The 23,966-nt window shown below is 40.2% G+C and overlaps 2 protein-coding genes and 1 pseudogene across 3 annotated transcripts in view; 1 reads left to right on the plus strand and 2 right to left on the minus strand.

Annotated features, from left to right (window-relative positions):
• Positions 1-591: 591 nt before the first annotated feature.
• LOC131538152 (uncharacterized) lies at positions 592-6,248 on the minus strand (annotated as a pseudogene).
• A 693-nt stretch (positions 6,249-6,941) lies between these two features.
• The window catches only part of LOC131538147 (endonuclease domain-containing 1 protein-like), a 59,938-nt gene continuing 42,913 nt past the window's right edge, over positions 6,942-23,966 (plus strand). For both annotated transcript variants that reach the window (XM_058772015.1, XM_058772018.1), the window contains exon 1: positions 6,942-8,039. The gene's annotated coding sequence lies outside the window, so the exon portion shown is untranslated. The remainder of the gene's footprint in view (positions 8,040-23,966) is intronic.
• Positions 12,062-13,456, minus strand: LOC131537054 (zinc finger BED domain-containing protein 5-like). The gene has a single exon (XM_058770291.1). It carries the CDS (start codon positions 13,454-13,456, stop codon positions 12,062-12,064), a length of 1,395 nt encoding a protein of 464 aa, XP_058626274.1.

Here is a 23,966-nt window from a genome sequence, read left to right on the forward strand (position 1 = left end):
CCGTTGTCCTGTGGCTGCCGTCACATCATCCAAGTGGATGCTGCACACTGGTGGTGGTTGAGGAGAGACCCCCCCACATGATTGTAAAGCGCTTTGGGTGTACAGCAATACACAAATCGCTATATAAATGCTTCATTCATTCATTAAACCGATTATTTTGCATCTACGTCATTATGTCAAGAGGTCAGGGTCGTCAGAATGGGAACACGATGTCGGTAACCGAGTACATTCTGTGATTTGGGGACACCGACACTACAGAGATTAAAATTTCAATTATACAGTTAAAAACATGTTAGAATGGAGAAGCTTTTTAGCTTAGAAACAACACAATGGTGATAGTGAATTTATGGCTCAATGGAAATGAACAACTTGACCAAAATTTGCCTTTGTCATTTGTATTTATTATTTATTACAGATTCATCATTTCCAATCTGCTTGAATAATATAAGTGCTCACGCAATGAATATTGTAGGAAAATACGTCTGGAAATGTTATGTGTGATATAGCTCATTGCGATCACTCTCTGTGTTCATAAAGCAACGCTCCTTTGATTCATTGTTCAGAAACTCTTGGTTGAATGAACGCAAGGGATTCAAACATTAGTCCATTTATTTATTGGAATGACAAAAAAGTGTAAACGTGGCTACTGTTCAACTCAACTAGATCAAAATCAACTAGATATGCATGAGCAGAATTTATTGTTTGCAAAAACTGCATACGTTACACAGTATACATTATGGCAATGCCTCAAAGTATACGTGATTACATACGTTTATCAGGCACAGATTGCGTAGATAGCCTAATGTGTTTGCTGGGCAAAAACAATAAAAGCTCAATGAAAGTTATGAAGAGAAAATCATTCACTAATAACACATCACAGTTTGATCACTGATGTAAACAATTCCTGGAAAAGGAAAAGTACTTCATTAATTAGAAATTCCAAATTGAATTTCTTTTTGGGCAGGCAGAAGGGATTCACAACGTTATTCTCCACACATTTCCGGCATTCCATCACATTACTGTTTCTCATACACCGATAAAGAGGCACTATCTTATCAATGTTTTGAAATTCTGTTTGAGATCCTTGTCCTTGTCCTTCTGCCAGATCTCTTGGAAGACAAAGGCATTCATTTTGTCTTTTCTTTTATTGATCCAATTTCTAAGGCCTTCCATAATATTGTCGGCACTCTGAAGGCATGTTTTCACACAAGGTGAGTTGTACGAATAAAACACTACACAGCTTTGGTCTCTTGCCTTTGCTAGAAGTTTGTCCATGAGAGAGTTACCTATAGGATAGAGCAGAACATGCTCTGAATGTTCTGTTGTTTTCTCATCTATTTTAACTGGCCGTGAAGCAATGACATTTTTTGGCTTAGTGCAAAGTTCACATTTGGAACCTTTTTGGAGAAGCATTTTCACTTTTGCTGCATCATCCTTGTCAAACTCATTCTCGATATTAGCATGTTTATCTATACAATGAGCCGGTGGGACATAGATCGATAATGCATACTGAGCATCAGCTCCTTGTCCGGTCTTTGGCTGGACACTGAAAGACAAAACAGCATAAGGTTATTGCAATTATCATAAAACATTATAGAATTTGCCTTGTTCCATGTACATTTTGTCATTCAAACCACATGCACGGTTCGAACTGAATATATTGATTCATTCATCGACTTCATGCACAAATGTACCTACTTGTCATAAAAATACTGGGTCATTTTAGCAAGACACACAGTGTTCACATCCTGAACGCCTTGAACACACAGATGAAGCAGGCAGAGGAAGATGACGAGACCGCTCAGTGGTACCACAGATGCCTGAAGTGAAAACAACTCATTTTAGCACAAAACTAGGCTTCAATTCATGATCTGAAGAACCGGAGTGTTTAAGGCTGTACTCACACTAGGCATGTTTGCCACAAACCGAGTCCGAGCACAATTGTCCCCCCTCCCTACCAGTAGTGACAATGAATTTTGTTAGGGCAGATTCTCGGTCATAGCACAAGTTTATCAGAACACTTTTGGCAGAGGTTGCTTTATTCAGTCTGACAGTAACAGACTGTGTGTAACTGACACACAGTAATGCAATAATAATTGCCTTAAAGGGATAGTTGACCCAAACATGAAAATTCTGTCATCATTTCCTTACTCTCTATGGAAGAAAATGAATGACAAATGTCTTTTAAACAAAAAAACTCGGCATTCCACATCTGGGAACCGCAGGAATAGCAGTAGAGCACCGATGCATGATCTCGAGCTGCTGTCAGCCGCTCACCAGCAAGTGGAGCATGGACGGTTGAACTAATTTTGAAGTGCCGGCTGCAAGAGCTTGGTGGTGTCTGATGGGAGTTCAATACTCGTTGCATCATACGTGTAAGCCTCGTCGGTAGACAGACGGAAAAGCCAATGTTTTCCTGACCGGGAGGCACTTGCAGCATCTGATGGGAGTTCACTGTGTCAGACGGGTAAGCCTCGTTGGTAGACAGACGGAAAGGCAAGGTTTGCTCGACCGGGAGGCTCTCGCAACATCCGATGGGAGTTCAATACTCACGACATCGGATGGGCGAGCCTCGCTGGTAGACGAAAGAGAAACATATTTGCTCCACCGGGAGCGCTCTTGCAGCATCTGACAGGTAATTCAATACTCAGAACAGTCTAAAAGGGGTAGATGCTATGAGGATTACTTTGCGTAATTGTTTGACAAATATAATAAGCTGCTTCTAAGGATATTATAGTTTTGAATTTTTAATTAGTTTTTATTTTCATTTCGTTTTCAAATTTCTTATAATTTTCATTAATGGTTTTGTTAGTTTTAGTTTAGTTTTTATTTTGTGAACCAATTTCTATTTAGTTTTTATATATTTTAGTTTCAGTTTTAGTAATTATAGTTTAACAGAGTTAATGGAACACTTCCAGTGTAGACCAAACCAAGACATTTAATTTTAGCAAAGATGAATGTTTGCAGTTCACAGTTAACTCTTGTGCAAACCTCTTAATAATAATTCTTTTTGTACATCACATGTGAATTAGGTTTCTAGTTGCACTTGTTCAATAATAATTGTTTCTTTATGATACACCTAGGGGTGTGTGATATATATATATCGTCTGCGATAATATCGTAATTGTTGATGTCATTCTGTGCAGCGCCACTTCAAGTCGAACGCACCTAATAAAACATCATATTCCGATTTTTTCTCAACTGTTTACGTTCACTTAAGTTTACATTTGCTCTCTGTGCGCACCGAACACAGCATGCAAGCACTCATTAGGATGGCTTCAGCCAGTCAGTTGAAATGAAAGAGTTGTGCAATAGCACTGGTCATCAACAGAAACACAGTGTGATTTTCAAAAAGTCAGTGCTTAGATCGCAACACAGACGGGGTGAATTTACGAATGAACGTGTGAAAGTTCTGTCACAAACATGGTGTTACGTATCCTTAAGTGGGTACTGCTTTTTTAAGTGGGTACTGCGTCTGTGTATTGTAGCTGCAAATTTAAACTGGAGAAAGCTTTGATGTGCTATCGCACCCAAGGGACCGTCTGACAATTCCACCGACTGGGTTAAAACGTCCAATACATTTTAATTGAAATGGCTTTTAACATTTTAAAATAACACGCTGTCAAACTGTATATCTTTTATTGCTCATAGTGATTTACTACAGGTGAGATTTTGCCAATAACTCCCTCCATATATGTACAGTACACAATTATTTTCTTTAAAAAGGTTTTTTTCATGTTCCAACGGTTGTAGTACATTGCTAGATATTGAATTACTACAGGTTAGATTTTGCCAATATCGCCCTTACGGTATGTACAGTATATACAAATTTCTTTTTAAAAAGCTACAGCTATTCACCAAAAGTGAAGTTTAACATGCAGTTTTACGCGTTGCGTAACTTGCGTTCATATTCTGATTTCATCTGCCTGTATATAGTTTGGATCATCAGTGAGGTGTATTAGGAGTTTGGTCTTTTAATAGCAATCATCGTTTTTTTTTTTTTGTAACAGATGTTTGACGGAAACAGTGTGAAACCTTGTGTAATCATTCATATTCTACATCTGCTTAACTGTAGTCTACATAGTCCGCATCATCAATAAAGTGTATTCTGAGATCTGAGGTCTTATATCACTATATTGGTTAATTGAGGCACGTTACGCGTCGTTGGGGAATCCTGGAGTGTGACGTATGAGGGGAACCCCAGCATTACAGCTCAGCGTCACACAGGCCATGATACAGAGTTACAGAAACAAAGTAACAGAAAGCAATATATGTCTTCCTCAAATGTAATGTTAGTTCTGTACATCAGCGTCGGGTCAAACAGCATTATAATCTCCTTTGCGGTAGAGAAAGCTACATGTAATCTACACGGGGAAACGAGTAACAGCGAAGATGCTGAATTAAACGTAAACACAATCAGCTTTTCCGCATACTGATACAGGCCCTGATAATCATAACTTCTACTTAGCGCTTGCTCCATTTATGCAAATCAGTTTTTGTGAATGAATGACTTGATCCACTTGTTGCTTTGGTCTTCATCAACAGCCACTTGGTGCCACTTGCTGGTGAGTGACTGACAGCAGCTGGAGATCATGCATCGGTGCTCTACTGCTATTACTGTGGTTCCCGGATGTGGAATGCCGAATTTTCCTGCGAATTTGAACCACTGAATTTGTGGCAGTGAATTTGGAAAGTGAAATAAAATGACCGAAATTTGTCTGTCAAATATTATACATCGTATTTTTAAACCGATTGAATATTTGGGAAGTGAATTCTGGAAGCTTGAATATGAATTATTGAATTTTTAATTGTGAAATATTTTTAATTGAAATATTCACAGTTTAAATAAACTATGTTAAATTTCAGGATCTAAAAATGCAAGCCCTGAAAATACAAGGCATTAAAAATGCAAGCACTGTTAATTCAATGCATTATTTTTTCAGTTAGTGCAATTCAACATGCTTTTTTGTTTCAAAGACATTTGTCATTAATTTTCTTCCATATTATTTACTCACCCTCCTGTGGAAAGATCCCAAATGTCATTAAGGCATTGTAAAAATAATCAGATGAGAGCTAAAAGACAAATCCACGACTTGAAGAAGAGCAAGGGCTTTGTATGATGAACGGATTTACACACTTACTATAGTAAATGAACATTCAAATGCGCACGAGAACATCATGACAGTAAGTACATGGAGACATATTTGGATGAACTAAACCTTTACAGTTTGAGACGCTTTACGATTAGATCTGTGATTGATTGCGTCATCCTAAGCGTGAAGTGGCAAGCCTCAAAGTGAAAACGCAAACATTTAAATCATCATATCGCATCTTATTTAGTATGATTAGTGTTTTAGATGATTTATGATTACATAGGAGCATTATTAGCGGGAGAGACGGGACTAAGTGAGCCCCGGCGTACAGAAAGTGGTGTGCCGGTGGCCAATGTGGCCGGTCCACCAGGTACACAGATTCATATAAACATGACGAAAACCATAATATTGCATATCCTTTCAACGCGGATGGATGAAAGAAGTGTGTGCGCGGGTGGCAGAGCCTGTCGAATGAGATCTGAAAGTGTGAGTGTGCTGTGTGAGAAAAATTTACTTAGTTTCAGTACTATATTAAAGTACTATAATATAACATACTGTAGTCCTGATAATGCCAAACGTCTGATTTTACCAGTAAAAATGGTTCTACATAATTTATTTCTATGTATTTAGTCAGTGACAGAGTGCAAAAAAAAATTAAAGCAAATTTTAGCTTCAAGATAATTAATATTTTTATTCTGGTGTCACCACTGTCCTGTGACGGGACCAGAACCAAGTTCAAGTCTATCTAAGTCCACCACCCAAGTCCATAACAAATTTAGCAAAGCAACAGCACATTTTTAAACATTTTACCATATATAAAAGTAATAATTATAGTAATAATAACTTTACTTTGGCTTAAAATATTATGATATGATCGTATTGTGAGTTAATTATCGAGAGATGTATCGTATCGTGACATGATTGAATTGTTACACCTCTAATAATGTGTTAAAATGAGTTACCAGAGTTGTGAAGTCTTACCCTTATTATGACTTACCATTTTATCTGCTGCTCACAATCAGAAGGTTCAGAGATGCCGTGTGAGTCTGCGGTGAAGCAGGAGTGATGAGGAACAGGACGCAGGTGGTTTTTATTCTAACACTTGACCAGCCCTCATTTTCAACACCAATTAAAATTGTCCACACTTGCATTACTGACTCTTTGCATGTCTCGCCATGTACGGTATGCTGCTGGACATCCTCAAAATGGTCAATAAGTAACAGAATAATTAACCCTTGTGCGGTCTTTATTTTACATTTTACATTTTAATTTTTAAAAATCGTAGCTTCACCAGAATGGTACGAAACTCGGTGACTTTTATGGCACTTGGTATGTGAACACACAAAAAAATTGAGGGCATGATTCGAAAAAGCTAAGTGCTCGTAAAAAAAAATAGTCACATGGTCTTCGGTCAAAAATGACAGATCATAGGAAATTAATGGGAAAATACAGAAAATGTTTGTGTTTACAATCTACAAATCCCTAATAATGCCGAAAAAAATTGCACAGCAATGAAGGGGTGAAACATCTAGAGTGCAAAATCAACACATCAACTCACACGCACACACACCTATGAACTGGTGTGCCTGTAACACAGCAACTATGTAAAATAAAATCAATAATTCTACTACAATGCAGTAAAAAAGTGGACAGCAAGGAAAGGGTTATACTCTAAAACATCGAGAGTGTGAAACCGATATATCCACTCACACACACTCACAGACACACACACACATACACAATTATATACACTCAAATGAATTGGTATGGCTATAACCATATAGCCAAAATGAGTTAAAAGACTGAAATAAGAGGTTGAAATCAGAAGGACTAAGCTCAGAAGGATTAAGCTCTGATAAAGCATTCCTGTTCATTTTTGTTAAATTTTTATAGAGTTTTTATGTTTTGTGTAACAAAATGCTTTCTGTGTTCAGGGTTGACTGTAGTAATAGTAATGCAAAAACCTATATAATAACCTAAATAATAACCTATATAATAATAATGCAAAAAAATATAAACCTTGACAAAAAGTAGTCTTTGAGAATGCCTAAATATACATTAAAATCCACAACCTAATAAAAGTTAACAATTATGTCTAAAAAAAAAAAACTAGGAAATTCAAAAACCTCTCCATAGAGTCCTGTACAGGCAACAAAAATATATTGATCGTGAAGACCATGAGTGCGACTCCCAAATGAGGAGCACATAAGGGTCAATAGTTCCTTCAAGAACTCTAAGGGCTGTGCTTTTTTCAGTATTCTTTGATGGATTAAAAAAAAAAAAAGTCCAACATTTATTTAAAATAGAAATCCTATGTAACAATATACAATACTGCTTAAAATGTTGGGGTCAGTTATTGTTTTATTTTTTCTGATTTTCTGTTTCTATGAAACATTTGCTCCCTAAAAAGTAAAATATAAAATATCCATATCTGCAAGACAGACTTTTCAAGGTAGGAGATTAAAAATGATCTTCCAAAAGTTACTGCCAGATTCTGGAAGATAAATTCTTCAAACAGTGGTACAAAAGGATGTCATGCTGGTCCTTCAAGAGTCACTTTCAATCTGGAAGAACACTTTGTATATAAGGTCTACTTTGTATTTTTGATTGTATTTATTTGTGCTCTTACAGTGGTGTTTGTATTTGTGTCTAAAGATTTTTCACCTGGTTGACTAAATGACTGGCTGATTGATCACTGCATCAAAAAAAAATAAATAAATAAATAAAAGAAAGCAAAGTATGGTCAATGAGTGGAATCCGGTCAAATTCTTGTAGTGGGCTGTCTTATCAAGTGGGAGAGTTCTGCACACTGAAACTTTGTAAATGTTGAATCCACTTGACACTCAGACAACACGTGAACGCGCTCACTGTGTGACGACGCCATGTTCTCGTGCTGGTAGAAGGACCGTTATGGCCTATTCTCTTGCTTTTGGATATTCTTTGTTGGTAAGTATTAGTTCTTTTATAGGTAAACTTGATAACGGAATATAATAATGTTGAATGAAATATGTTGGGTAAAATACAGGGTATTTATTAAAGTGAGGTGAATTGTTACAGACGACCTCTCGCTTTGTTATCTAACATTACTTGTCATTAACTGAATACGACCGGTTGCGACGACTCCTTTTAACATATTAAGTTTGCTAGCCCAGGGAACAAATGTTAACAATACAAATTGATTTATGGCTACCAATATTTTTGATATCTAATGATATAAATTTTCTGAGCCCCCCCCACACCCCCCAAGTAAAAAAACATTATGTTCATGTATTTGTCGAACCGTACACAAACCTGCCCGCTACTACTACAACTTTTAGAATACTGGGTTCACACAGATAATGTTTTGGCTGTTAAAAACACGAGACAGTGGAATGAAAAAAGCGCAAGGTCTAGAGACGTGTTTTTAAAAGCTGCACTTCTTTGAACTTGAGTGCCGTGTTTTAGAATGATGTATCATGCATGAGGAGCAGAATTCAAAGACGTCCATAGCGCGCTTACATTTAAATACAGTGGAAAAGTACCGAATGAAAAAATGCGTTCTGAGTGAAGGACCCTACTAAAAGCTACTTAGCAAATAGAGATAGCAGAGCATTGAATAATATTACATAAAACAAAATCTGGCATCCAGGAAACACGTTTTAGATCACCAGATATAAATATGACTTAGACCGCAGTTTCACTATAAACACAGAAAAGTGATATCACAGCCACCAGCAGTTTTTCTATAAAACACACACTCATGGAGACTGATTCACTGATGTAACACATATTCATTGCAATAGGAAGGAAATTGTTTTTTTTTTAATTTCACAGGTTCAAAAAATCATCCTCATGTTTTGACTCGTACTGGAAATGTTGTTTAGGTTTGCTCGTTCTCACAATAGGAGAAGCCATTGCTCTTTCTGTACTCATGGAGAAAACTTATCACTAAAGTCCACCTCACATTTTTTGATTCCTACTTTTGGGTTATTCCTACTGTTGATAAAGCTATGCATTTTTAAGCTCATTTTAACTTGTGCCAGCTATTCATACAGACTTTCATGCACATTTGAACTCTCATGCTCTTCAGGTGTGAATGTAATGTGCTCCCGTAGCCTAAAACCAGTGTTTGCAAGACTGTGATTCTGAAAAATGACATAGTCTAGTTTTAAGTTTATTGTAAAGAAGCTCCATTTGCTCCATCTGTTCACATTTTACATTCTACGGTGAGTCTGCAGAAACTTCTCTGTGACGGAGTTTGTTTTGCTCCTTTTCTGCTGCTTGTTAAACTTTTTCTCTGTGTCACAGTGCATGTTTGCCATGCTAACAAGGGCTGTTCTCAAACATTTAAAGAGGCAGTGATCCAAACCAAGAAAAGGGCACCAGATCACTGTTGTGTCATGTTTTCAAAATTCTAGACACAAAACTCACCACTGATGATCAAAGTGCACATTTTTCCAACCTTTAGCACATTTTTTCAATTAGATACAATATGTAAAATAATGCACGATACAACACAGTGGTTTCAAATGTTCAGAGCTCACTTTACTTCTTTTTCTGCAGTGCAAACATATAGGAGGAGGAGCCTATGCTAATCAACCACAGAGTCCGGAGTGTTTCTTAAAGACACACTGACAAAATGACAATACATTACATCTCCCCTCCTCAGCAGAAAACATTCCAACATAACCACTACAAATATATATGCAGCTATTATGAATGTTAAACATCTGACTTCTATTTTTCTTTCTTTTTTTTTTTAACTCTGCAGATAACATGCAAGACATCCAAGTAAAACATGAAAAAAGGAATGAGCACACATTCTGTGTAAAATTTAGCCAGTGATGCACAATGATGGGCAGTAGTGTACATTTCTCAGTAGCGTGGTGGTAGCGTCGCTGTTTTCTGAATCAAATAGCTTTTCGGTAGTTAAGCTCTTTTTTGATCAAGTAGCACGGTAGCGTCAACAAAAGCTAACGTTACATTTTCCAAAGAAAGCATTCTGAAACTCAAGCTCAAATCAGAAATAAAACAGCTACGGATCACTGATCCTGGATCAGTAAGTGACGCCACAGACACTAAAGCTCGTAACGCCATTGGCTCCTCAAACTGTCAGTCAAACCTCATTATTCCTCCCGCCTCTCTCATCAATGAAGTGCGGCGCGCAGTTTGGAGCATCTCAGCTTGTTTGCAGTCTGAAGGTAAATAAAGAACTGTTGATTGAATAAGTACAGCGGTTTCTTTACTCAAAAAACACTTTATAAAGGCTGATGCCTTTTTTTTTTTTGAGGAACGGAGAAGAGTTTTTCTATCATCTGTTGTCGAGTCACAGCCAAACAGCTCGTGTGAAGCACTGAATCTTTCATAATATGATGCTTTGGCCAAATAACAGAAAAAAACTGAACGCCCACATAATGACAGAAAACTGGGGAAAACGGGACACAAGTCAAAAAAAACTAACAAAAAAAAACAACATTTGCTGGTCAAAAGCTTCGTATTTGAACTTGATTTTGGTGAAATGTTTATATTAATATCTAATGACACATGCAACGATGCAAATAAACATAGCCTATCTGTAGGCCTAAACATCTATATGGTAACACTATAGGCTACAATACGATTTCATTAAAATACATTTGTTACAGTATTTATTAATCTTTGTTAATGTTAGTTAATGAAAATACAGTCATTCATTGGTAGTTCACGTTAGTTCACAGTCCATTAACAAATGTTAACTTTTGATTTTAATAATGCATTAGTAAATGTTGAAATTAACATTAAGATAAATGCTGCAGAAGTATTGTTCATTCTTAGTTCATGTTAACACTAGTTAACTAATGTTAACTACTGAACCTTATTGTGAAGTGTTACCATTTATATTAATGTATCTGTATACAATAAAGCCACAATACCAACTACAAATAGGAGGTTTCCGGCCGACAGCAAAAATGTATTTTGCCTATGTTACAATTTGATACTGATTATGTTGTCAAATTGGTTTGGAACAGCTGTTGAATAAACAATTAAACTGATGCCTGTCTATCTGCTTGACGGACAGTTTTATTGATCACTGAGAGAACATTGACTTGGTATGATGTTGGTTCAATATAATTTTATTTTATTTTTTTTAAATAGCTTGGATGTAGTAAACTACTTTTGCCATGTTGCCGTAGCTTAGCTTGCTACATTTCCCAGGGCTGTAGCTTTAGTGTAGTTAAGCTTCATTTAAAGAAGAGTAACTGTTAGCTTAGCTCACTACATTTTCCAAGCAGCTTGTTCAACAGTGGTGATGCATGTAACAATAACAATGAACTGTCAAGCATCATCATATCTATCTAGGAAGGAGAGGTTACCCGCACATCACTTCCACGACGTGTCTTTACCACACCTTTCCCTGACTATAAGCAAAGCCTGTTTGGAGGTCTCACAATTCTCTCCCGTTTGGTGACATACTGTCCAGCTGGCAGGGTTTGTTTACCACAGGGGTTCTCAACCTTTTGCAAGCTGGGCCCCCCCAAAGCTGGTTCACTGCAGTTGGGGCCCCAGTGCCCCCCCCCACACCACCTTGCATAGATAGATAGCCCTAGGCTATTATTTTTAGGCCCACATTATTATTATTATTATCATCAGAAGCGGTAGGTAGGCCTATTATCATTACTAGGCTATTAATTGGCAGTAGCACCAGACTTCTAATGTGAGCTTGCAGACATTATTATTATTATTATTATTATGAGTAGTAGTAGGCCTATCATCATTACTAGGCTATTGCTATATAATTATATGAGGTTACATGCTTTATTGTTGTTGTTGTTGTTGTTATTATTATTATTATCATCAGTATAGGCCTATTATCATTACTAGGCTATTGCTATAATTGGGAACTGGCACCAGACCTCTGATATTAATTTATGCTTTATTATTGTTATTATTACTAGGCCTAATAGTAGGCATCATCTGCATTTTTTACAGAAGCTTGCAGGTAGGTGATGTTAATGTGAGACCTGAGCCTGCTTTGCCTTGCAAAGATCCTCAATTCTTGGCTCAATGTTTGATAAACATAGCCTCAAATCATCCTCGATTTGTGCACGATTGCGGTATTTCGTTTTGAGCGCAGTCATTTTTGAGAATCCTGCCGCACACAAATATGTCGACGCGAAAGGAAGGAGAATCTTCAAAGCGACGTCACAGAGTTCAGGATATTCCTGCATCGATGCTGCCCAGAACGACGAAAGAGGGCAGGAGCTAAAGACTTCCTTCAGTCTACTGTCACTCTTCAGCTCAATAAGCTGTTCCTGCATATCAATTGATAGCTCGTTTGCTGTGCACACAAACGGATCTCGAACCCATGCAAAAGAGCGATAATCCTCTTTAAAGTACGTCGCAAACTGTTTACTCATTGCTGACAGGTGCTCAGACGCTGATTGAAATAGGGAGGAGAAATCGTGTGACGTGCCTGCATCAGTGATAAAGTCTGCAAGGCTGGGGAACATGTCGCAGTTCCCTCGACTGATGCGGCCATGCCAGAGGTCTAGTTTTTGTGTGAAGGCGTGCACTTTGTCTGCAAGGAGCAAAATATGAGTTTCGCGGCCTTGCAAAGACAGGTTGAGGCCGTTCAAGCGGTCAAATATATCGACCAAATAGGACAGAGACGCAAGCCACACAGTGTCATCCAGATGCTTCGCCAGATCTGATTTGATTTCTGTCAACAACCACTTCACCTCCTCTCGCAGCTCATACAACTGCTGTAACACCCGCCCCCTGGAGAGCCAGCGAGCTTCAGTGTGCAGAAGCAGCTGTTCGTGCCCTGACCCCATCTCCTGGCAGAGGACCCCAAACAAGCGAGAGTTTAGCGGCTGTGATTTGATGAGATTTATCATTTTCACGGATTGGTTCAGCATGGAGTCAAAAAGAACCGGCATTTTTTTAGCAGCTAGTGCTTCGCGATGGACCATGCAATGTGTCCATTTCACAAGTGGAGCTACTTGCTGAACGCGAGCAGCTAGGCCACGCTCACGCCCCGTCATTGCCTGCGCACCATCCGTGCATAGGCCAACGCATCGGTCCCAAGCCAAACCATTTTCACGGATAAAAATATCAAGGACATTGAAAATGGCTTCTCCTGTAGTGTGCGACTGAAGAGGCCGGCAAAACAGGACATCCTCCTCAATCGCCTTGTCCCGCAGATACCTGACATAGGTGAGGAGCTGTGCCTGCCCAGCAATATCAGTGGATTCGTCCAGCTGCAGCGCGTAGTAAGGACTCTTTTTTACGAACTCTATCAGTTGCTCTCTGATATCATTGGACATGTCTACAATTCTCCTAGCGACGGTGTCATTGGACAGTGGTACTGCACCGAGTTTGGCTGCTGCACTATCGCCTATCATTATTCTGCACGTCTTGCGCTGCCGGCAAAATGAGAGTCTCGGGGATTGTATGCGGTTTACCCAGTTTACTGATTCTTTTGGCCACTACATACGATGCCTCCAAACACTGTTTAGACACAGTGCTGTGCACTGAAATGGTTGCCTGTTGCTGATGGAGGCCATCAAGCTTTCTTTTAAAATATTCAGCCGGTTTATTTTTAATGCCAGCATGCTTTGTTTCGAGGTGCCTTTTTAATTTGCAGGGCTTCATACTGTATTTGCCAGCACCTCGGCACACACGACACACTGAGGTCTCAGATCAGCCGTGACTGTAAACCCAAACTGCAGGTATGCTTCATCATACCTTCGAAGCTTTTTTGCAGCTGGTGGTGCATCGGTCGGCTTGTTGGTCCTCACAAGAAATTTCTCCATTTTTGTTATGTGTTTTCAATAAAGTTTAGGCAATATGTAACTGTGTGTGTGGCTATGTTGAGAGACGTATCAGGGGCTAATCAGTCGGGACTTAGGCACGATCTTTAATTAAACAAACAAAATAATTATTTTGCAGACAATTCAGATTTTATTTTAATACTTAACGATTGTAGTGTGTGTGTGTGTGTGTGTCTTAGTCACGTGGGTAGTTTTAGCTAAGTGTAGCTACTGCCTAGCAGTTAAAAAAAATGACTGGCTAGGGCTGAGATTTGATCTAATCTTTAACAAGAATGTTTGTGGGTTTAGTCTTTAAAAAGACTGTTGGGGTTTTGTAGTAAAGGCCTATGTAAATCGAGATTGATAACAGACTAGCGAGAGCTGGCACAAGCGAACTTGGCAAGAGACTAGACTAGAGTGAATGGAGAGCTATGTCGTCAGTCAATTTAAATGCAGTGATTTATTTTTGTGTGAGAGTGAGTGAACATTTACACCCCGCTCTGTAAGCCAGTAAGCCAGGGCGGGAACGGCGGCGGCCATGCGCATGCGCGATTCATTTGCAGCCAGGACGCGGAGGGGTGTGTGTCTCCTCTCTGCTCTGACTGCTGCGCGAGGCTACTGAGAGACTGACCGCCTGTGAGTGCTTTTGGACGGGAGAGGGGCTCACGGCAGCACCCGCTGCTCGTTGAGCACAGTAAGCCTAACTGCAGAGTGATTCGTGCTTTCGAGTCTCCAAACACCACAAAAGTCTCCAAAAACACCAGTAAAAGTCAATGGATTTGTCGCTTTTGACAAAAAAAAGTCTCCAGGAGGATGATTTGTTTGTGTTATAATCAGTGCTTGAAGTGGGGGAAAAAGGTGGCGGTACTCTCTTTGCATTGGCAAATCATTAAATTTTTGATTTATTTATAAATTTTTTCACCCAAAATGATGCTGAAAGGATTTATGAGTAACTTTCACTTCATTGCTTAACTCCATAACGTGTGAAACCCAAACATTCGACGATCATGTTCTAATCACTTATTGTGCATGTCTTTTTAAAAGCTATTGAATAGCTTAAGGGTTCATATTCATGTTTAGTATGTATGAGTTCTCCCAATCAATTCTTTGTCAACTGTATCATATTCTGGTTATAGAAATCATGTCCAAAATTATACTCTGTAAGAGCGGGAAAATTCAGACCATGTGACTGACAAGATAACATTTTAAATTTATGAATGGGGAGGAGAAATATACAACACCCCGAGCTAAGACATTGTCTAATTGGTCAAGACAACATTTGGGATGTGTCCAAAAGCCGAGTTTAAATACTCATGACACCATCAAATTATGCTCTTTGCTACGCTTTTAGCCGTACTCTTAGCCGTGCTCCTAGTTGTGCTTTTAGCCATCACATTTTGCGTTCTTTGAGTGCCGTTCAAGCGTGCTTCAGCCTGAACGCCCGCTGCAACTTAGCCACAATGAGAAGAAACGCCGTCTCGTCAAACTTTACTCTTTTCTTTCTTTTTCTTCAGGTTTCTTTTCTTTCCATTGAGAGTTTTCGTGTTCTGAGTTAAGTTTTGCCACAAAGCCGTGTCTGTCTCCGAGTCAAACTTCAACCAGCAACTGACTCCAGACCATTCGTCAGCCAATGCCCAAGACTTCACGACTACTGAACTTCAGCCAATCAGCAACCTTGGGAAACCCCTTACTGCAAGGACAACAAGGGAAACCCCCTGAACACGCAATGCAAGTAGCCTCCAGATTTTGAGCTGAGCTGGTGCATTTAATATACATTTTAGCCTCATTGAGAAACTCAATGCGAGGGTTAATTAAGTGATTGATGGTTGTTCAGGTCTATGCGATAGCACATATTGTTATAAACTTGGGATTTCGCATTTTCATTCTCTTAAACTCATCCTTTCCTCACTTTCTCTCTTTCTGCAACTTGTGTGAATTTGTGTGTTCATGTGTTAGATTAGTTTATGTCTTAGATTTATCAAATAAAGCCGTATTTATATTGAAAAGAGAAGTATCTTGTGTTTTGTGCTTACAAGTTAATGTCTTAATCTGCCGATCTTGTTACTGTGCTTATTAATAGTGTTTTCACTATATTTTGGATTTTAATATCCAGTGCAGAGTTGATGTTGTACGGCTCGTTCAGTGAATCGCTGCCGACTCAGTGACCAGCCGCAAAACAGTGATTCTGTTCAAATTCCTTATAAAATCATAAATGATTCCCTTTGAGCTAAATTGACCGTTTACCCCTACACTGCTTAAAAATGGAAATATTTGAGGTAGCTGGTGACAGTGTCAAGAAAAACTCCTTCCCATGATCCACCCTGACCTCGGCCCACATGCCACATTCTAGCACAGTGTTTCTGCAAGACAACAAAAGCATATTTATATAGGTTGGATGAAAGAATGAGTAATGATAAAAAGCTCTGTGTACATTTGTCTTTTGACACTATACTAAAAATACATATTACACATTAATTAGTATGTTTGAATATGATATTAAAAACAAATTTCCAGTTTATGAAATAAATTTCCAAAGTTTGAGAGAATAAACTTATGTTTATGATGTTTATCCATTACGTCCTTTACCAAGCAATCAAAAAACTGGGATAGATTAGTGAAAAATTCTTTAAAAATTAACCAGTAACAATCAAATTTTATAACTCTAACTTTTTAAATGAAAATTAATTAAGAATTGTACTGATGGAAGAACTATACTTAGGATCATTCTTACATACTGTATATTCTATCTCAATAACTTCCTAATTGTTCTCCAATGGGTTTGGATGAATATGACTAGGGCCTGTTTCTGGGCTAACCTCAGCCATACCTTTTTATCCAATAATCAATGCATAGTTAATACTTTTTCACTCCAGATAACATATGTATGGAAGCATATCAAACTACCCAAAAAGACCCAAACAGATACCCAGACGGAAAAAAAAATAATAATAAGTTACCTGTAAACATCTTGATATATGACCAAGTTGTTTTTAACTGGCATCGTGGAGTGTCCAACTATTTTACTGGAGAATGCATCTATAGCTGCTACATGGGTCACACCAAACATGACCATCTTTTCATTCTATGTGTAATTTGTTACCCATGTAGTCAGCGCTGTAAGGCACTGGATTCATGTTTCGACATCCCTTACATTCACGTGAAGAAGAGAAAACAAATTAGACGAGCAATGACAATTGCTCATGACAAATGACAAATGAGACGGCAATGACAATTCCCCACACTAGAAACACTGTGTAACATCAACACTAAATTTTACAGGGTTACTCTGTTACAGTTTGACATTAATGCTAGAATTCTTTATAACAATATTTCTAGCAACATTAAGAGCATTTAAACCCACTGAGACAGCAGAAAATACAAATCTTTCACCAGAACACAAATATAGTACCCATCATCCTAACATACAGTAATACCTACATTATATCGATTAAATATGATAGGGCTGATTAATGCTTTGAAGAAATTGTCCCACTCTGCCTTCTGAAGCTTTTACTCCATTTGAGGCCAGGTACCCAGTCATCATTTTCCTTCCGTACATCGGTCCAGTCTAAAGTGAGAAAATAAACTTGCAGATCACAAAGTTATATCACTAACAAAAAATAATGTTCATAACACTGTAACTGGCAATCCCTTGCATAAGCAAGCATGTATGATTGAATGACTTCATTTGCCAAAATTGCATGGAGAAAGGAACCTGGACACTCAAGTAGTGTTGAGTAGTGTGTAACAATACTTATAGGACAAACGGAAAAGTGAAAGAACATTCACTTTGATGCATTTACTTTAAACAACTCTTTCGCATCTCTGAACAGACTTCAGACAGATCCCAACTTCAGGAACAAGTAGATTGTTTATTTTAATGGCATCCTGGATTGTGCGAGAGGATCATTAGCAAATAAACATTTGTTGAAAGATGAAGCGGTACTGGATCTGCAGCTGCATCACAAACCATAAGTAAATGATTTCAGAATGCTTTGTCTGGAAATGATGGTTTTTATATGGATCATGTTGTCAAAACACTTATTCGAAGGAGCAATTGACAGTTCACAAAGAGCTTGATTGACAGGCGATCTGACCAATCAGAACTATTATGTGCCACCACTACTATCCGCCGCTATCCGCCATCTTGCCCGACAGCTACAGCCGGACTCCATAGAAATACATGTTAAAACGGGGTAAAAAAGATAGGCTGAATTGAAACTTTGGTAACACTTTATTTTGAACATTCTGTTGACTCTAAGTAATGTTGCAACTACATGTCAACAAACTCTCATAAGAGTATTAGTAGACTGTCTGCTTCATATCTACTCACTCCTTATTGTGATGGTCTCCCAACAGATATTCTACTGACTATAAGTAACTTTGCAAGAACGTGTCAACTTAATCTAACCCTAACCCTACCAGTCAACTAATACACTACTAACACTCTAATGAGAGTCAGGAGAAATGTAGGTGCAACATTACTTATAGTCAATAGAATGTGTTCTGTCTCTCATTTATGGTATCATTATGTTCAGGTGTGTCTCCTCATTATCCTTAATTACGTTCCCCTTATAAGTTGCATTCAGTTCTGTGTTTCTTTGTCCGATCTCGTCTATGTATGCTTGTGGTGTCTATCCTCTCGTATTGGATTGTCTATGTGGATTATTAAAGACTGTTTCTCATTATCCTTCATCGTCGTGCTTCTCTCCCGCACCAGACCGTGACAGAAGATCGGACCCAAAACAAAAGTAAGGCATAGCTGCGTGTTTCCCCTCGTTTTGTTTTCCGTTTTTCCTCAGTTTTTATTTTTTCGTTTCGTCGTGAATGACCCTGCCTGCCTCCTCCTCATGCTGGAGCAGAGGAGCCTTTCCCTCGAGGACCATATGAGACTATTCGTGGAAATTGCCAACTATACCCACTACCCGGACTACTGCCTCTGCACGTTCTACCAGACGAGCCTGAACGACGAGTGCAGAGCGCGGTTGTCCGGAGATGGTCCTCGGGGAGATTTTGCCACCTTTGTGGAGTGGGTGCTGGTGTCCTGTGGATCCCCACTGACTGTGGACTTCGAGGACGATGACACCAGCCCCACTCCTGACCCAGAGCCCAGCCCACCATCACCCCGAGCCGCAGAGCGTCAGCCCGAGCCCACCGCGGACGGAGAGCCAGAGCCCATAGCAACCCATGAGCCATCGCAAGAAGGAGCGACTGAGCTGGAGATTGCCCCGGAGCCAGAGCCTCACCGAACGTCCGATCAGGTGCGAGAGCCGCTACATCGCACGCGACAGTGGGAGTTACAGTGGAGCGTGAGGGTGCCGAAGAAAGCCCCGCCTACTGCACCCGACGCTGAGGGTGAGCAGTCGCAGGACTCTGGGGACTTGATAAATTGGGAAGATCATGCAGACATGCCTTCCATGCTCACGCCTTCATCTGAAATCTCTAACTACCCTGAATTGCCGACCTACCTGGATTACCCACCCACCCTCCCTCCCTCTCCTGCCTCCTCCTATCATCCCGGCTACTTCAGCCCCTCCTCCGCTGCATCTGTGCGATGGGATCGCCGCGGGTCTGCCTGTCTCCATCGGCGTCGTGGCTGGGGGATCCCTCGTCTTCGCCTCCAGCCTCTGAGTCCTGGACTCCACCTCGGCCCTCCGACCCAGCGGCTCCACCTCGGCTCCTAGCTCCCTCATCTCCACCGTCGCCCATCGGCCCACCAGCTCCACCGGGCTCCTTCGTCCCTCCGGCTCCGCCTTGGTCGGTCGTCATCCCGCCATCGCCTCAGGACTCCACTCCTCCGGCTGTGCCTCGTTGCACTCAAAACAGCAAGAGCCAATCTGTCCCGCAGCATCAAAAATGGAAAATGGTCATATGCTCAAAAAATCAACAATCAATTCACAGACAGCAGAGACACACGGAGTCTGTGGCAAGCCATTCAGACAATCACAGACTACAAGCCCCCGCCACAGGCCTGTGATGATGACACATCCCTCCCAGATACACTCAACCACTTTTATTCACGGTTTGAAATGCAGAATGACACACCTGCACAAAAACTGCCCACACCTCCCAACGACCAGGCGCTCTGTCTGTCTCCAGCCGACGTAAGGAAGACCCTATCTAGGATCAACCCACGCAAGGCTGCGGGTCCCGACAACATACCTGGCCGTGTACTGAAAGACTGTGCTGTACAGCTGACAGATGTCCTAACAGATAACTTCAACACCTCGCTGAGCCAGGCAGTCGTCCCCACATGTCTCAAATCCACAACAATCATACCGGTACCAAAGAAATCACCTGTGTCCTGTCTAAATGACTACCGTCCCATAGCACTGACTCCAATCATAATGAAGTGCTTTGAGAGGTTAGTCATGCACAACATCAAAACCAGCCTCCCCAACACACTCGATCCGCTCCAGTTTGCATACCGTCCAAACCGCTCTACGGATGATGCAATCTCCTCCACCCTCCACCTGGCTCTTACCCACCTAGAAAATAAAGACTCCTACGTTAGAATGCTGTTCATTGACTTCAGCTCAGCATTCAACACAATAATCCCACAACAGCTCATCAACAAACTAAACCTGCTGGGCCTTAACAACTCCCTCTGTAATTGGATTCTGGACTTTCTAACCGGAAGACCTCAGTCAGTCCGTGTCGGCCACAACACCTCGAGCCTGTGGAGAGAGTCAGCAGCACTAAATTCCTGGGGGTGCACATCACAGAGGATCTCACCTGGACCACCAACACCATGTCACTCTCCAAGAAGGCACAACAGTGCCTACACTTCCTCCGCCGGCTGAAAAGAGCAAGTCTCCCTCCACCCATCCTCACCACTTTCTACAGGGGCACCATTGAGAGTGTGCTGACCAGCTGCATCACTGTCTGGTATGGGAACTGTACTGCAGCAGACCGCAAGACCCTCCAGCGGACAGTGAACACAGCCGCAAGGATCACCGGTGCCCCTCTCCCCTCCATCCTGGACATTTTCCTTACACAATGCTCCAGCAAAACCAATAGTATCATGAAGGACTCCACACACCCCTCCCACAGTCTCTTCCAGCTCCTACCATCAGGAAGACGGTACCGGAGCATCAGAGCCCGCTCTGCCAGACTGCTCAACAGCTTCTTCCCCCAGGCTGTGAGATCCCTGAACTCAAATCACCCCGCCCCTCTCTGAACCCCCATACAAACCCCCTACCTCCTGAAACATGGACCATCTGAAAACTTATGAAACTTTTTTAGTGCAATCGAAGTGTGCTACACACAGGTGAGTGGGCCTGTACAAACCACCTGTAGTAGCACACTCTCCTCTATGCGCACTAGTCACTTTTCACACACACTGCTGTGTGTATACATAAAAAAGACAAAAAGACTCAGTAATATACGTATGTTTACATGCTCATGCACTACAAATCATCCTGCACTGTTCCCCAGCCAGATGCTGACCCACAATGTTTCTCTTCGCACATGTACAGTATTTATCTGAAGCACTCGCATAGTTTGTATTGTTTGTATTTTTTTAGTTTATGTATAGGTAAAACATTTTTTTATATATAGTATATTTATAGTCAAATCTATCAGTAGGATAGTTGTGTATAGGTTTATATTGTTTTACTTCATTGCTGTATGCCTGTATTTATGTAGCACCGTGGTCCTGTGAGGTACAACATTTCGTTCCACTGTATGCCCCGCATGTTGCGGAATGACAATAAAGCTCAACTTGACTTGACTTGATTCGTGGTACACCCTAAAAGTGGATGGAACTAAAGACCCAACTGGATGTGAAAACATTTCTATTATACTCAGGTATGTTGATGACAGTTATCGTGTGCGAGAGAGACTGCTGGCAAATGTTTTTTTACATTTACATTTAGTCATTTTGCAGACGCTTTTATCCAAAGCGACTTACGATTGGGGAATACATAAAGCGATTCATCTTGAAGAGGCAATCAGACAGACGAAGTGCTTGTAACACCAAGTCTCAGGCATTGTTTAAATAAGTACAAGCTAGCAAGGGAAGGAATAAATAAAGAGATTTTACTTTTTTTCTTTTTTTCTTTTTTTTAAGTTTAGGATGAAGTCAAGTAGTGTCGAAAGAGATGAGTTTTCAGCTGCTGCTTTAAGATTGACAGGGATCCAGCACTCCGGATATGGGTGGGAAGATCATTCCACCAGCCAGGAATGGTGAAGGAGAATGTTCTGGAGAGTGATTTTGAGCCTCTTTGTGATGGTACCACGAGGCGTCACTCACTAGTGACGCCAAGCAGACAATATAATTATTTATCAATTCTAGGAAGATTACTTTCCTGGCCAAGGGACAATAGCCTTCCTACTTACACAGTGCTAGCAGTAGTTTAGCATGTAGCAAGGAGCAACATTCAGTGACTTTGAATTGTGAGTGGAACACAGAGACAATCAATTGTGAATATAAGGGATTTAATAAATGAAACTATAACTAACATACAAACAAACTAAGCAAAACATATATATATATATATGTAGAATGAAGGAAAGTAAGGGAAAGAGAGAGAAGAGCAAAGAATGGCAGTATTTCACATCAATTAACCACAACCTAAAATGAGAATCATCAGAGACACAATTCACCTTAAAAGGGTTCAAACTTAAACACGCATCTAGTTAGTTGTTGCTGAATAAGAGTCTTGATGCGGTAGACAAGGTTCTTGATGAGTTCTTTAGGACTGAGTTGAAGAAGTCCACAGCAAATCCACAAAGTTACTTGAAGGTAAACACTGCCAGAAGGTTAAACTCAAGATGCGAGTTTTGGAATGTGTTTGTCTCCAGAAGAAGAGTTTTGAGAATTGATTAGTCTGCGTTCGGAACTTTTGATAGTTCATTGCCGCACCCACTTTGTGGGTGGAGCGCCAATCAGAAGCATGCATTTTGAGTGGGAGAGACATCCTTTGTCTCCGTTTATGGCCCATTCGCATTTTATTGCTGATCTGGAACGCTAGTGCAGCTTTTAATTCAAAACATAGTAAGAATTGTTCAATGCATTTCACGATCATTGCACTGATTACACAGCTGATCCCATCAGACACGCTTTATAAGCCTTGGACTTCCTCTCTGTCATCGCCGAGTATTGTATGCATTTATCACTGTTCTAGTTTTTAGCTACTCTACAGAGCCCTGTTAGTTTTCCTAGTCTTGCCTTGTCTTGCCTGTTTCGGATTGTGTTTTCCCCTGCCTGGACTATTGCTTATGTTTTGGATTACCTCTCTTGTCTAGCCCCTTTGGATACTGTTCACTGTCGTCTGACCCACGCCCGTTTTAGACAACTCTTTGCATTGCTTATGATATACCTGTCTGCCATTGTTCGACCCTGCCTGTTATGACCACGTCTCTTATCAATAAAAGCTTGCATATGGATCCGCACGTCTCACGTCTCGTCAGCCCCGTGACACCTATATAGCGATTTTATTATTCATATTAAAAAATAATAATAATAATAACCTGTTTTGGTCATATTTACTATTATTTGCCCAGCTCCCCCTGTCATTGATCCAGCACCCCCTCAGCACCTGCGTTCAAAATTCTCTGGCGCCGCCCCTGCTGATGGCAGTCGCATTTAAATGACAATGTGAACAACAGCGCCAAAAAATACGATTTAGCATTAAGACCTGCAGTGTGAACCAAGCCATAGACACTTTGACGAATTGAATCGGTCAACTCTACAGATGTCAGTGTCAGTTTGTAAACGGCCAAAGGAAATTAGTTGTTATCAAGCATGCTTTATTCCTACATCTGTAGTTGTACCTGCAACATGCAAGTCTATTTAAATTTACAGTCCATTTCATGCAGTAATAGTGAATAATTAAGTTTTAAATGTTAATATTTCCATCATTAATGATTTGTCTCATCCACTCTCAACCCTTCTGCAATTAATCAGAATGTTATTTGTTATGATTTGTCCCGTCTGACCCGTGAATTATCCTCAGTGTCCAGGGATATGTGTCCATGATCTCCGCATCACTAACATGTATCTTTCACATTCTACTCTTGTAGCTAATATGACAAGGATAATTAGGGATCCATTTATCTCTCTCACTCACACTCACACACACACACACACACAATTTGC

This window comes from Onychostoma macrolepis, chromosome 03 (assembly GCF_012432095.1).
Source record: "Onychostoma macrolepis isolate SWU-2019 chromosome 03, ASM1243209v1, whole genome shotgun sequence".
NCBI classification, from domain to species: Eukaryota; Metazoa; Chordata; class Actinopteri; order Cypriniformes; family Cyprinidae; genus Onychostoma; species Onychostoma macrolepis.